General features: G+C 48.0%; 1 protein-coding gene across 1 annotated transcript; it reads left to right on the top strand.

The window, feature by feature from the left end:
• The first annotated feature begins 6,631 nt into the window (after nucleotides 1-6,631).
• ZBTB42 (zinc finger and BTB domain containing 42) lies at nucleotides 6,632-11,788 on the top strand. The gene has a single exon (XM_084207944.1). It carries the CDS (start codon nucleotides 7,049-7,051, stop codon nucleotides 8,474-8,476), a length of 1,428 nt encoding a protein of 475 aa, XP_084064070.1. The 5' UTR covers nucleotides 6,632-7,048; the 3' UTR covers nucleotides 8,477-11,788.
• The last annotated feature ends 3,994 nt before the right edge of the window (nucleotides 11,789-15,782 follow it).

Raw genomic sequence — 15,782 nt, 5'->3', positions numbered from 1 at the left:
AGGAGCTGGGCTGCTCTCAGAGACACAGGTTTGGAATTCAGGCTCCCTGAGGAGTCAAGCAGAGACAGCCCACTGAGCCCAGCTGCTCTCTGCACAGAGCTCCCTGAGTCACCCCAAAATCCTTCCTATCCAGTGTCACCAAAATCTTCATCCCAGCTCCTCTGACTACATTGTGAGCAACATCAAGGCAAGGTTGAGGCACAGCAAAGAGCAGGACTTGCCTTTGCTGAAAGGGCCAGCACAAAAAGGATACAAGGGTGAGGGAAAACATCCTAGGAGGCCAAGGAATAGGGTTAGAAGATGATACCCATGTGAGCAGTCTAAGTTACAGAGGGTCTTGGAGGTAGGAACAGGCAACTTGGTTTTGATCCAGTACCTAAAGAAAGGATAAAAGAATAGTAGAGGTGATTGCTGCAGCTATGGGGATGTGTTTGGGAGGGCAGGAGTGGCTATCACCGACTGACATTGCAGCAAGGACAGTCTGAACTGTGTAACAGGGAGGTTTTAGTATGGGCAATGAAGAAAAGCGAGATGTTTGGGATTTTCCTATTTTAACAGGCGTCTGGGATACTTGCTTGTTTGTACTCAGGCTCGGTTGGTTTGGAAACCCCATGGAAAAACAAAATAGAAGCCTATTTTGGGGGATATTATATACCCCACATGTGAGAAAAAACAGAGTCTTTTATGCCCTGAGATTGCTGATTTCTCTAATGAGGAACCCAACACTTGTTCCAAGAACACATTCTGCCAACCCCACAAGTCCCAGGAGAGGAATGGATCCTGCTTAAGAGACCTTTTGCAAATAGTGGGATAAATATGCCAGATCTCTGCCTTACAAAGCTCAAGGCTGTAGTTGTGGTAACACATTGATTTGTCCTGGGATGAAGTGTCTTCTGAGGAACTGCTACAAAAGTTGTATGAGAACATCTTTAGAACGAAAGCCCTTTATTCTAGGTTATATTTTTTGCCTAGCAAGTATTCTCATCCCGAGATTTCCCAGTCCTAATCTAGCAAAACACTTCTGCAGTATTAAGGTCTCTTCTGGGAGTTACCAAAATAAAGTGCATTGTTAACATGGTGCATTATTTGCTTACAAATAGAGCAACACCAATTAAATTCTTCCCTTTAATAAGAAATTAGTAACTCTACACTGGACTCTTATTGAGGATACAGCCGCTTCTGTTTTAAAGACTTTTGTCTGGGTTTGACAAATTTTATGTGTAGTCCCAAAGCAGATACCAATTTTGTCTCTTACTGTCCACTGATATTTATGGTCTTTCACTGTCCTTCTCTACATATCCTGCTACAAACTTCTATACACCTGTTATTTTATAATGTGGGATCTCAGATTCCTTCCTGGGCATTGATAAATAAATAAAAACAAATATTTAAAAGGAAGGAACCTGTTTAATTTTATTTGAATTTTAAAGTTAATTTGGCAAAGAAAACCCAAGCAACGTTAAAATACAGTTGCTAGGGTGATGAACAAGAGTGAAAGAGGAAAAAAACTCTAAAAGAGGAGTGTGCCTTGTCAATGCCATACAAATTTCCTTCACCATTGCAAAGCAAGAAGCATGCTCTCTTTACTGAAAAAGCAATGGCTTTATAAAGGCTGAAAAGGCACCTTCATTTACCATTTCTAGAAAAACAGAACACAGCAGACTGTAAAAAAACCCAAACAACCAGAAGCTAAGGGTTAGACAAGCTGAGTGAAACTATGGAAGATGAATAACAGAGTGAAAGCTGCCTCCCAGATGCTGACAGGGCAGCCAAGGTACAGGTGTGATATTAAATGCCTGGCTGGCTCGGACAGGGATGTTGCAAGCTCTCACTGCAGAGCTGAACGTGACCTGTGCCAGTGGTAGCTCTGCAGAGCCCTTTTTGATTCTAATGCCTGTTCCTAGATTGATGCAGCCCTATTGACAGCCACGCCATGGCAAATAGAACAATATGTAATTTATACATGCAGCTTAGTGCCACCAGCCTCTCCATTTGCTAGGATGATTTGACAATGGCCCTGGCTGCTCCAATATATACTCACAAATACTGCAGCACACGCAGGGTCTCGTTATCGGGGAGAAATCAGCAGGACAGCCATAAAACAAATACGACTCACATAAGCACACTGCTGAGGAGACTGTCTGCAATATATGCTCTGATTAATGTCTGGAATGGCAGCAGTGCAAGTTAATGCTTTCTGGAGTCTTGGATGACATGCTTGAAAAGATCTTTGGGAAAGTCGTGCCCACTTTTATGACTTGACTGCAAACTGAGCAACCCCCCCAAATGCTGACCTTGGATTTGACTGCAGGGTAAGGGCTGGAGGAGATTGCTAATTGGGGAAGTCCCGTGGATGCCAAGGGCAGCTCCTTGTCTTACCACCAGCAGGTCTGCATCTTTTGGGGTTAAATTCCTCCCTGTTTCACAGGAGGGAAAGAAGCATTCGGTCCTTCTAATGCTCGCTGCTGTCTGCAAGGGATAAAACAGCCTTTGAAAAAGTTTGGAAGAACTTCTGCAAATAAACCTCACTATGACCAATGCACTTAAAATAGCTTCAATCCTGCAAGTATTAGGCAGTCTCAGGCCCTGACTCTCCCTCTGAAATACAACTGGACTATCACAAAGAAGATGTCCTATTAAAAATAAAAAAGAACATAAAAGCACTGAAATCATGTAGGAACAAACACAAAGAGGCTTCTGCCCAATGCGGTGAGAGAGAAAACGATTAAATCGCATGAAAAACCTGTTGCTACCGCTTCTGCATCTGGCCAACAAAGAGGGCTAGAGAGGCCCCACTCAGTAAATACCTACTCTTGTTGGATCAAAGGGGTAAGAATGGAAGCAAGTCCTCAGGCTTTATGGACCTGATCCAGTTGGTTTTTCTACTAATTTCTGTGGGCTTTGGCTGGTGTCCAGGCAGCAAAAACAACCAGGAGCAGGGCTAGCCTTGCCTGGCAAGTGGAAGCCCTGCCAGCACCACTGATTTTTACTCTCTCTGCCCTAAAGCTGGGCTTTCTGCTCAACTCTGGAAAGCTCCATAGGGAGCAAAAGGCTCGTTGGAGCCCGGGAGAGTTTTAGCCAGACCCAGGAATGCACACAGCCGCACAAGGATGCTGAACATAGTCACTCCCAACAGCTTCCATCAGCCCCCATCCACATTCAGCCATCCTGCTGTTTGGTGGCACAGTGGTTGTGATCTCCTCCGAGCACAGGCATCAGTCACAAAGCTCTGTATTGGCCAAGCAGCTCTGCCTGGCTCTGCTCCACCGAGGAAGGACTGAAAACAGAGCCTTCCCTGGGCTGGGTGGGAGGGGAGCCCTCAGCCTGGCCTGAGAAGGGCTCAGGGGCCAGGGAGAGGAAAGCAGATCGTTTGCTCACCCTGTCGTGCTCTCACGAGGGCTGTCAGAAACGCAGGAGCTCCCAGAATAAAGTTTCTGGGGCAGTTCTTCCTGTTGCCTTGCTTCCAGTAATGACTTTGTGCTTGTTTACATTAGCGAGTTGTACTACCAGTATTTTATACAGCCGTAGCTAAATCAGTACAACACCTGTATTGTACCCAGCGCTGCCTTGGTGTGAAGGTGAGTATAGTATGTCTGAGTCCTGGAAAAGCAAGCCAGCAACATGCCAAATGGATACTTAGAGGAAATGGGAATGCTGTTGTATTTTCTGACACTTCAAACCTGATAATGACCACAGACTTACTGTGAAATTGTAATTGGCTTCCTAAAAATGAGACACTGCTAGATTGTAGACAATTACACCGAGCATACAGCACACAAATAGGAATTAAGACCTTGGTTCTTTTTGTGATCTTGTTTTTTCCCAATTTATTTATTAAAGGGGAGAGGGTAACGTGAATTGTTACTTACAAGGCATTTCTGCCAAGAAGCCTAATTCTTACAAGTACAAAATTCTGCCTAACATTTCCAATGTACAAAGACAACAAAACACCACAAGTTAGCAAATCCATGGAGGAACTTCATGGAGATTGCACTTGCATTTTGGGGAAGAAATTGCTCCAGTTTTGGCAAAGCCTGTGCAGGCTGTGACTGCAGGATGACACTGTCTTTAAACGGACAGAGCTCTCCAGTCCTGTCTGCCATGGTGGACAAATAGATAAAGCTCTCAGCTGTACTGAATGGTGACAGATTTAACCCCAGGACCTTTAACTCTTTTGCTGAAGCTGGGCACCTCCATATTCTGAGCTGGAGTTTTCCAGTTTGAACCTTACAGCTGACAGTATTACCAAATACTGCTACTCTGAGAAGAGCTTTGTGACAATGCAATCATTAATGCTCAAACCCACCCAAATATCCTGGCATCCACTGCCAATGGAGTTAAACAGTTGAGGTTTGTGGAAGAAAAGTGATGTTGGTGATGCAGACCCCAGCTCCTGTGACAAAGAGCCTTAATATATCAGAGATCCAAATTAAACTAGATTAAATCCAAATTAAACCTGATGGTTTAAGGGGCTAACACTATCATTGTAGAAAAATGTGGGGAAATGGATTAATTAAAAAAAAAAAAGTTGTTATTTTGCAGATATTACAATCTAGGCAAAGCAACCTAGAGGAAGGAAAGGGAAAGGAGTTTCCCTGCTGTACTTGTTGGAGACTAAAGCACAGTCTGGAGACTCCAGCTGGCACCACGCACGGCATACACAGGGGAGCTCTGAAGTGCCCCCGGTGCTCCGTTACCCCTCCACTCCCCCTTACCCACCAGCACTCTCACATTCATCTCTCAAAAACGTCAACATCCACCTCGACCCGGAGCCTCAATGCACAGCCCCCTGCCTCCCCTCCGGGCGCTGCTGCAGCCCCGAGGCTCTGGGACAAGCCAGAGCCGCGAAATCCCGGGCAGCTCCCCGCGGGGTCGGAGCGGCACCGGGGCTCCGGCAGCCGCAGATTCCCAGCGGGTTTCGGCCGCGTCTGCCGGGTCCGACCGGGCTGGGAACCCCGGCGGGAACCCCGCGGCCCCTCCTCGCAGGGCGCTCACTTTTGATGCGATTACAGCTAATTAAAATTTAAAATTCAAATCAACTATCGAAAAGGTCATCTTGAAAAATCCGTCGGCATTTGGTATTTATCAGCTGGCGCGCAACTACAGACAAGCCCGGGGTGTGCGTGTGTCTGTGTGTCTGTGTGTGTCTGTGTGTCGGGGGGGCAGCGCCGCGCCCCTCGCCCCAGCCCCGCGGCGAGGCCGGCTCCGCGCAGCTCCCGCGGCCGCGCTGCCCCGGCCCCGCGCTCCGCGGCACGTCGGGCTGCAGCGGGCGGGCGGGCGCGCCCTGTCCGCGGCGGCGCAGCGGAGTTGGGAGCGGGACGGCGGCGCTGCCAATGCAGCGGCCGGGAGGGGAGGGCGGCAGCAGCAGCAGCGGCGGCGGCAGCAGCAGCAGGAGGAGGAGGAGGAGGAGGCGGCCAGGGGGAGGGCGCAGCCGGCAGCGCGCACCGGCCGGCGGCGGCGGGGCTGGCCGGGGCGGCGGGGCCATTGTGTGCTCCAGACGGGGACACGGCCGCTCGCCACCGCACCCTCGCCCGCACCCGCGGCTCGCAGCGGCGAAAGTATCGCGAGAGCGGCCGGCGAACAACCTGCTCCGCCACAGCCCCGCGCCGCGCCCGCGGAGCGCCCGCGCCGCCGCCGCGCACATGCGGACGCCGAGCGCCGCCGCCGCCCGCCGGTGAGTAACGCGGGGGGACCCGCGGAGCGGGGGAGCGCGGGGGGAACTCGCCGCCACGCCACACCCCGGCGGGGGAAAGTCCTCCCCGCAAAGTTGGGGAGCGCGGCTGTGAAAGGGGGAGATCCCAGAAGCGGCTCCGCGGTGCTTCCCCTTGCCGGCCCCCCCAGCGCTGCGCGGAGCCGGGCATCGGCGAAGGTCACGGCGGCGGGCTGCGGGGAGCAACTTTGCGGCGGGAGGTGGGGTCCGGGCTGGGGGCTGGTGGTGGCGAGAGTGTCGGAGAGGGGGGGCGGGCTCGGGGCAAGTTTGTGGGATTTAATCGCGGGCTATAAATGGGGCTGCTGGAACTTTAAAAGGCAGCAAGCTGTGGTTGGCTGGTAGCGAGATTTGGAGTAACATATGGCATTAAAAGGCGCACAGCTGGAGGTAGCATTTCCATCGCAGTGAAGTCAGAGCAGCTGACTCTCCAGCTTGCGGTGTAATTAGCAAACCGAGCACTCCTCCTTCCCTCCCTCCTCCTCCCTCCCGCCTGCCTCTCTCTCTCTCTCCCCCTCCCTCCCTCCCGCCGCGCCTCGGTCGCACTCGCACCGCGCTCCCTCCTGCCCGCCCGGCTCCGCGCCCGCGGCCGGCCCCGCCGCGCCCCGCGGAAGGTAAGCGCCTGGCCGCGGCACGCAGCCGGCTGCAGCCTCAGTCCTGCCCTCCCGCCGGCCTTCCGCCGCTCATTTTCCTCCTTGCCTTTTAATAACTTCAAGGGAAACTTTTTTTTTTCTCCCCCCTTTATCCCCCCCGCCCTTTTCGCGTGCGGGGGCCGGGGCCTCTCGCCCCCCTCCCCGCAGAGCCGCCGCTCCCCCAGCGCCAGCCGCTGTTTTGTTGTGATTCGGTGCATAACGACTGAGGATAAAGTTTAAATGTGCGTGTGTGTGTGTGTGTGTGTGCGTGCGTGACGCGGGGAATATGCTTTATTAAAAGATGCCCCAAGTTAGCGTTGCTGGGAAGACAGCCTGGGAGTTGATGCTTTTTTTTCTTTTCGGGGGTGTGTGTGCGCTTTCCTCTGCATAATTTTATTAAAGTGCTTAGTGGGAGAAACAAAGGTTGGAGGGGCTGCTGCTTTACTAGCTTTTGTTTACTTACAATCAAGTTTTTCCTGTTCGGAGCAGGTGCGAAAGGATGAGAAACATGTTGTGTTGGTGTTTTTTTTTTTTTTTCCTCCCCCCCTTAATAAAACTATTACAGACAATTAACAGTAAATGTTATCTCCAAGGCTGTTTCTTTGGCTTGGGTTACCAAAAAGCCGATCTGTTTGTTACAGCTGCTAGGAGGCTTTAGTTTACAGTAGCATTCAAGTTTTTCCTGTTTTGAACAGGTTATGAAGGAAGAATGGAGTTTCCAGACCATAGCCGCCAGTTGCTGCAGTGTCTGAGTCAGCAGCGTCACCAGGGCTTCCTGTGTGACTGTACTGTTTTAGTTGGAGAAGCTCAATTCAGAGCTCACAGAGCCGTTCTTGCCTCTTGCAGTATGTACTTCCATCTTTTCTACAGGGACCAGTTAGACAAAAGGGATATTGTGCATCTGAACAGTGACATTGTCACAGCCCCTGCCTTCAGCCTGCTGCTCGAATTCATGTACGAGGGAAAGCTGGAATTCAACAGTCTCCCAGTGGAAGATGTGCTGGCTGCGGCGAGCTACCTTCACATGTATGACATTGTGAAAGTCTGCAAGGGCAAGTTGAAAGATAAAGAATTATGTTCTGAAGAGAAGATTAATGATGAGGCGGCTAGTTTGGAGAAAGCGGAGCATTTTCTAGACGCCGGAGTGCCCCTGGTCCACGAGTTTGACCCAGGAAACAAACAAAAATTCAGCGTTGCAGAATACGAGAGAGCAGCAGGCAAAGAAAAGGTCAGCAGTCACCCCGCCTGGTCCTCTGATCATATAAGTGTCAGCTCTGTGCCGACAGAGGCAGAACCGTGCGCCGCAGCAGCTGGAAAAACAAAGGCTAATGTCAATAGTTCCACAGGACCTTTGTCCCAAAGGTCTGTTAACCATCCCCTGGCTTCGAGTGATGTGGACTGCGCGCTGGATTTGTCTTTCAAGCCCGTGCCGGGGAGAGATTCCTTACACCCCTCCTATGTCTTTGGACAGCTGGCTTCCGACAGCCAGCAGCAGGGTACCGAGCCACTTGTTAAAGATGAACAAGACTTGCTGTCAGATCAGGAGGACAGCGAAGCCAGGAGTCCAGAGAGTCAGCATTTTGGGAATTCAGCCAAAAGCCTAGTGACAGGGTTAGGACACATGTTCGCGGGGAATGGCAGCTCTCATGCCCGAGAGGAGGATATAGATCAAGAGCGAGACGAGAGCGAGGACGACATGGATTCGTCGGACATCTCCTCGGGCGTCCTCGTGCCTCCCGGGCATATCTGCATTTGTCCCCTCTGTAGCAAGGTGTTCCCGAGCCCGCACATCCTTCAGCTGCACCTGAGCTCTCACTTCCGAGACAAGGACGGCTCCCGGACCCGCCTGTCCCCCGACGGGTCGGTCCCCACTTGCACCCTCTGCGGAAAGACTTTTTCCTGCATGTACACGCTCAAGAGGCACGAGAGGACTCACTCGGGGGAGAAGCCCTACACCTGCGGCCAGTGCGGGAAGAGCTTCCAGTATTCCCACAACCTCAGCCGCCACGCGGTCGTGCACACCAGGGAGAAACCCCACGGGTGCAAGTGGTGCGAGAGACGCTTCACGCAGTCCGGGGATCTCTACAGACATATCCGCAAATTTCATTGTGGCCTTGTAAAGTCCTTGGTTGTTTGAGATGTGTGACTTCTGTTTTGTTTCGTTTGGTTTTGTTTTTTTTACTATCTACACCACCCCCCCCCAACCCTTTTAAAACAAAACAGGGAAAAAAAAAAGGCAGCATCTGAATTTTAATTTTGTTTTTCTCCTCCCTTTCCTTTATTTTGTTTTGGTGATATTCACTTCAGGTATATGATCTTAAAAGATGCAGCGGTATACACTCCAGAGGCCTTTTAATGCAATCCTTCCACCTCTCCATCTCCCCCCTTCCCCTGCCACCCTCCCTAGCATGGTCCTTTAGGTCTTCTCTTGTGCACCCATGTTACATTATTAATGTGAAATGATCTTAAGTAATTCTGCAATGATTTAGCATCAGTTTTCACACTGGAAGTACTTGCTTTGTGGTCAGGGTTTTGTTGGTTTGGGTTTTCTTTTCCTTTTTTTTTTAACCTTTTTTTTTTTTTGAAAAAAGATTATCAGCACATTCTGGAGAAAAATTTGGCTTCCATTAAGCTCCCCAAATGCCCTCTGTATGTTGCAGAAAAACATCTGAAGAGATGAACTATGATTTAAATGCATTTTGGTGTAGAGAAACCTGTCCACACATTGCAGAGTGGGCAGATGTACTTTTATTTTATAGAGCTAGATGAGACATTGAATTGGCCCAAATTTTAAAGGGGTTGAGGATTCCTGGCTGCATCTTTGGTACTGGTCATTTTTTATTCTCTTTATTCCATTAATACTGTTCTGCAGTTGGTCCTAAAATCTAAATGAGAAGTTTTTGCCTTGGGACTTGACTTAAATTTCCCATTCCCACCCATCCTCCTCACTGGGCTGACCTGCTGAAAAGCTGCTTTTGAGCATAGAATGTGGATGGAAAAACACTTTCTGTCTGCAGCGTAGTCACTCCCGAAATGTTGAAGGATGCACACTGGGACATACAAAAAGATTGTATAATATGTGAATATTTTCATTCCCATATCTACATCCAGAGGCTGATCCCGTCACCCTTGGAGGGGACAGCAGCTGCAAAGTGGCCAAATGCCCCTCCTGATACCAGGTTCCTGGGGTTTCCTAGTTCAAGGTAACTCTTGCCTTGTGCATTAGGAGATGCCCTGCTGTCTTGCCCGAAAAGTTTGCTGCCATGCTAAAACCAGCAGCATGAAATTATATTTTATTTTATTTTTATGAAGTTGGCAATTCCCTCTGAGCCAAACTGTGTGCAATTGCTGGTGTTCCCGAGAGGCAGCATGAAGATGAACCGCTGGAGGGAAAGCGTGGCCTGACTTCTTCCCCAGGTCCCACGTTTTCAGGGGAAGTTGTTGGGGGTAATGTTTTTTTTGTAGTTTGTTTGTAAACTGAGGCTGCCTGTAACTATAGCCAGTTTTACTCCAGATGATTCAGTTTCTTGCCTGTTAGGTCATCATTTGGTCTGTGCATGTCGGTGGAGATCACTTTGTTCCCTTTCAGTCAAAATACCCATTCAAGGTACATGTACATGGGACTGAAATATTATAATAATAATAATAATATCTGAGGGGTGTGAATGTCCTTCTGCTGCATTAGCATTGCTTCACCAGCTTTCTTGACACTCCTGGAGTTGTTTGGTGAAACTTAAGCGTGTGTTTTGAAATGAATTTGAAGCACTGATTTAGATTATTTTTTAAAGATGTGCTTAAAATACTGTATTGCATCTTATGAAGAAAAACCTTCCCAATGCCTTTCCCCCTCTGGTCCAAAACCTGAGCACTACCTACATAAATAATATGGGATTGAATTTTTTTTTTTAATAAGTAATTCCTCTTTAAGGAAAATCAGGATATTCTTGTTACAGCCTCTTATTATTCATCTCTTAAACTATGAATGTACATGTAATGTGAAATTTTGCTTTTATTTATAGTTTTGGGGTTTGTTTTCAGTTTAATTTCTCAACTGTAAAATATTTTTGCTGAACCTGTTACATATGAAAGTTGTGGGAGAGTACTGTATCTTGAACATAAGTGGCTTTGGTACTGTGGTCTTATTCTACTTAATCAGTTTTTTCTTTTTTTTTTTTTCTTTTTTTATTTTTGCTGTGATTGGAAATAGCACTGAACAAAATCTAGTAAAATTAAGTTATTTTTCTTTCTACTAAAATTAAGTTATTTTTTTCTCCTGAAGATACTTGATATAGTATTTATTAGATTTTTTGTTTTGTTTTTGAAGTGGAATTATTACTGTTAATCTATTTCAAAACTAGTTAATTTACACTTTAAATTTTATAACAATGGGTTTTGCATGTTGAGCAACATGTAAAGAGTTTAATGTAGAGTCAGCATTACTGAAGCTGGTAATCTTAATTTTGCATTCTTGTGACACTTTTGTTTGCATTTCAGTCTTCAATTACTGTTTGTTTTTATTTTTTTTAGAAGATCATAAAATAGGATGTGCCATAAGAACATCATTAGCTTATGGAGCAGGGAAGAGTTGAAACAAGTTTTTGTCTGATCTTAGTATAGAAATAATTCATTAAACTGATGCTATGAGCATGCTCTGTGCTGCAGTGAATATGGGGCAAAAGTTGTTTTTGTTTTGATTTTTTTTTTAAATAAGAAAAAAAAAAAAAGACTTTCTCATCCTTGACTACATCATGAACGCACTGTTCTCATAGTCCGGTATTTGTGTTCCCACTCCTCTTAGCTTGAATTTCTAAAGTAAAGAAATGTTTGCACTTATTTTTGTTCTTAAGGCGACTTTTTTTTGGCTATTTCTCTGTGTGTCTCTTATTTTTAAGTTGCAATAGCTCGGAGCATGTTTTCAAAATGGTTCATGGCTCTACGGAGAAGTACTAAAACATGGCACACTTAACGCTTGTCTCTTCATAAACTATTTCTCTGTGGGGCAGTTGCTGTCTCCATAGGGAACAGTCCTGCTCTGCATTTTAAACACTGGATTTGTCTTCTACTACAAACAAATACTGTGAAGTAAATGTAAAAAAAAAAAAAATCATTGATATTTTTAATTGTTTTTAATCTTGGTGCAGTTCAGATTAAATATGTATATTTAAAGACACTAATTTTTGTGGGAGAGTTTTATAGTATACAGTATGTAGAAAAGCTATTGGAATGGAATATATTTTATAAAAATGTTCTATCACTGTTTTATAGTGAACTATTTTTCCTTCAGTGTTAGTGTAATACTGTTAGTCTAGATACGACAATCGCAGGAAGAGTGATTCAGGCTACTGTTAGCGCTTAGTTTTGCGTGGAGTTCTGTTTGCAACTGTATTGGTATGTGCTGTACAATGTGACAATCGTGACTAGGATTGTTGTCTTTATAAATTTACATGAAATAAAACGTGCTAGAATTGTAAGCTTTGAGCTTCCTCCCCCCTTTAGCAGAAGGGGTGTGGTGTTTGCCATTTTTTATGATGTATTAATAATGATTACTTTAATTGCAAGTACTTTATAATTTGCCACGTTAAAAAAAAATTTATTACAATATACTCTAATAACTTCTTTCTTTTTCAGGGCCATCTGGAATTTTAGGCGTGTAAGGAGCTGCCGTGTCTCAGTCAGAGCCTGACTGAACATTTCCTTAGTGACTGGGCTGGACCCAACCCGGCACCACTTCTGCATTTTGACCTGGGTTTTTGAGGCTGTTTTGGGGCTCAGTGCTGCCTGGATGCCCCGGGGGAGCTGTGGGCCAGCCCTGCCCCAGGTGATGCTGGTGGTGGCCAGGTGACAAACCTGTGAGCACGGGGGTGACGTGGTATGTGAGGACAGCCCAGCACCCTCAGGCTGACCCAGCACTGTGCTGGCTAACTGGCATGAGGGCGTTCTCTTCAGTGCAGAGTCTCTCCCAGCCTTGGGGAGCTGAGCTCTGACCCACTCCTAACGCCTGCCTCAATCCTTGGGCTGAGTTTAGCAGGAGCTGGGACTGGGAGGAAGAAGGCACGAGCTGTCCGTGCTGGCTGCTGCTCAGGGGAGGTTTGCACCTGCACCATGAGCGCTGTGTCTTGTGTTTCTTAATTATTTGGAAGCAAAAGATGCTGGCAGAGTGGGACTGCCTCAGAGGGGTGCTGGTTAAAGGATGAGCAGGTTACAGTTAATGCTGGTGGGGAGGCACAGCTATCGCTCCCCTCCCGCTACCACGGAGCGGTTTCTTCGCAAGCATCTCAAAATAGGTGGGTATTTCTTGCCTTCAAGCATGTGTCCTTCCTTAGAGATCCTGTGCCTGAATCCCCATCTGTGGGGAGGGCTGAAAGCTGCTGAAGATGCGTGGTGATCTGCTGCAATGTGGTGAAGTGTTAAAAACTATAAATATATATTTTTTTTTAGTTTTTTTTTTTTTTCTAATTTCTACCACTGAGAGTTAGGTGTCCCTGCAGCTGCTTATTTGTGGCACTCTGTTTCCAGTCTTTTCTGCTGTTGTGTATTCAAAGCTGTTTTATATTGCCCTTGCCCCCCCCAAAAATTAAAGAAATTTGCCCAAATCTGAGTGTGGTGCTGGGGAAGGAGGAGGCAAAAGGCTTTTCTTTGAGAGAGAGGGTGCTCAGAAAGAAGCAAGCTTGAAGCTAAACCTGGGAGGTGGATGGCTTGCAAACAGGCTATAAATAACCGTGAGTAGATTGAGGAGAGCAGCCCACATCTCCTCTGGCATGGGCATGCTGTGCCCATTTTCTTTGTTGATAGCAATTGCTAATGTGAATTCTGGCACTCCAAATCCCGATGCCTGTTGTTCTGATAACATAATTAAATCTTAGGAATGTGAAATATAAAAAGCTTTGAGAAGAAACCAGGCCACTAAGTGGATACTGGGAAGGGGGGTGTGCAGGCTGTGGACGTACCAAATAAGCAGAGGGGTTGCTCTGGGCAGGATTCCCTGCCTGCCAGCTCTTGGCCACATTGGGAGTGATCCTACGACCTGCAGGAAAGGGGGTGACTCCCAGGAGCATCTGCTGTCCTAATCCCATGCTGCGAGGGCTGTCATCTTCCAGGGTTACAGCATGTGATGGGCTCCTGAGGTTGGCAGGGGTCAGCTGTGCCCATGCCAGCAGCTTGGGTTCGTGCTGCCCTTGCAAAGCCTGGTTCTCCTTGGGATGAGTGTTGGGAAACGGTTTTGTTTATTTTTAGCTTTTGTTTTGAAGTCTTAAGTGCCTTCTGGATGTGGTCTGGTAGGCACAGAGGTGGCTGTGGCCACCTGGGTACATCTGGCCACGTGTCACCAAGTGCTGCTGTGCAGTTGAAGGCCATGGAGAAGTGGCTTTTTCCTGGCTTAGGTGATGGGGTCTGGGTTTGGACCAAGTGCCTCCAAAGCATGAGCAGAGTTCATGCTGACCCCTTAATAAGAGTGTCCCTGGTGCTGTTGGATTCTACACTGTGGGGAAGCACGGTGAGGATGGATCTTATCCATTGCTTAAATTGATTAAATTCTTGTGTTAATTTAACGGGGGAGGTTCCCCCATAAGAAGCAATTGGGGTAGGGGGATCTTTGTGTTATTGCCCAGCTGGCTGGCAGTCCTGTCACCTTCCAGTTTCCCCTGTGCTCGAGGTCAGCTCGTGCCACCCTGAGCCTCGCTTGCCCACGAGCGTCTTTCTGCGCCGTTGTGCTGAGCAAGGTGAACAGCAGAACACGAACAGCAGCTGTTTTCTGAGGGAATCAATGGCAGGTGTGACCCAGCAAAAACAGCCTATGTATGTAGGACAAAGCTGGGCTCAAGTGAAATGGAGTCAAGCCTGCGGTGCAGTTGGTGTGTGAAAACGCCTTGTCCTGGGAGGAGGAGGAGGAGGAATCGTGCGCGGAGCTGCGACCGACTGCCTGGGGAGCGCGTTATCTGCAGTGACTTGGTGTGTTGTGCCAGGGAGAGCCAGCTGGAAGCGCTGCAGGTTCTGCAGCCATGTCTCCTGACAATCAGACCAAGGGATCCCAGGTTCTTACTTTTCAGAGGTGGGATGCCAAGTGCTTCCCGAGCAGGCACCCTCTGTGTATGTGCTGTAGCCCTCCGCCCTTCCTGACATGCTCTTTTCATCCCAATTAAAAAAAAAAAAAAAAAATGCTGTTTAACAGGAGGAGAGTGAGCAAACACATTGGTTATTGTTACCTGTTTCCTGTTTGTTGTTCTTTTTTGTACAGCTGCTCACTTCTGTGCACAGCTGGCTCCCCTGCCCTTTCAAAATGATCTGTTGCAGAAAACTGAAGTATTTGCCAACCTGGCTCTAAAAAACCCCTCAAACAACAAAAACCTAACAACATCTCGTAAATCCTTCTTAATATTCTTTGGCCTCCAACACATCAGTCTCCTCTGTACCCTACCCCAGCTAGAGGAGCTTGGTTCAGGCATGGATGAAGGCTGGTGCTCCCACCAGCAAAGCAACCTGGCCAGCATTTCCCAGTGGCAAAGAGTGGGCTCTGGCATCCCAGTGGGTTTTGAAGGCTTTTCCCAAGAGGGGGTTTTAAACAATGTATGTTGTAGATGTCAGGATAGAATTTCTAGGAAATTGATGTTCTCGGTCTTAATAACACAGGAATTTGGGAAAACAAAAGTTCAAATGCCGACCTTATCCACAGGTTACTTATCCCTGGGGATAACTCAGCCCACACACTAGGTACTCTCTGTTCCCCAACCTTCTTTATCTCTCTCTCTCTTCTGTGCTATCCAGGTGGTGTTACGAACCATCTGCTGCAGTGATTCAGCAGAATCCATTTAGCGCTTTCCCAGAGAGGCCGGCATCTGCCAGGCAAGGGGGAGACCGTGGGGAAGCCCGGCACATCTGCCACCGTGTCTGCGAGCGGGGCCGGGGTCAGCCCCTGCCCCCGCGGGGCGCTGGGAGAGCCCCGCCGCCTTCACCCGGCTCCTCGGGGCTCGTCTGCTCGGCCCGGCTGGTTAATTATCAAATGGCTGATTTGGCTTTGGGAGGGAAGAACTTCCCTTGCACTTTGTGATGTTCTGCGGTGTCTGACTGGCGCTTGGCAGGCGCTGGACTTCCTGGCTGGCGCAGGGTGGGAACGAGACGGTGCCATTTTCGTTCCCAAGGTCGTGCTGAGAGTGCTTGGACTGAAAAGCACCAGAGTATAAAGCTCTCCAAGGTGGGGGCAATAAGGGGATGAGTTCCCCTGTGGGGCCATAAAGCTCCAGTCCGGCAGGATTTTGCAGAGCAAATGCTGTGCGGGACAGGAGGGAGGCAGAAAGGGTGATGCCAGTTCTGCCTCGGGTATCACCAATTCCTTGGGGTGAGAATTTGCCTTGCCTTTTGCCTTCTCTTTGAGTGTGAGACTCACTCGAATTTTTACCCTGGGATGGGGGGAGGTGATCTTTCAGATAACATGAAGGATTTCATTAGCA

This window comes from Fringilla coelebs (genome assembly GCF_963513975.1).
Source record: "Fringilla coelebs genome assembly, chromosome: 6".
Taxonomy (NCBI): Eukaryota; Metazoa; Chordata; class Aves; order Passeriformes; family Fringillidae; genus Fringilla; species Fringilla coelebs.
This window is presented reverse-complemented; position numbering and strand designations above follow the sequence as displayed.

What these genes read in the sequence shown, in the direction of transcription:
- ZBTB42 (XM_084207944.1), top strand. Translation starts at nt 7,049, where the DNA reads ATGGAGTTTCCAGACCATAGCCGCCAGTTGCTGCAGTGTCTGAGTCAG.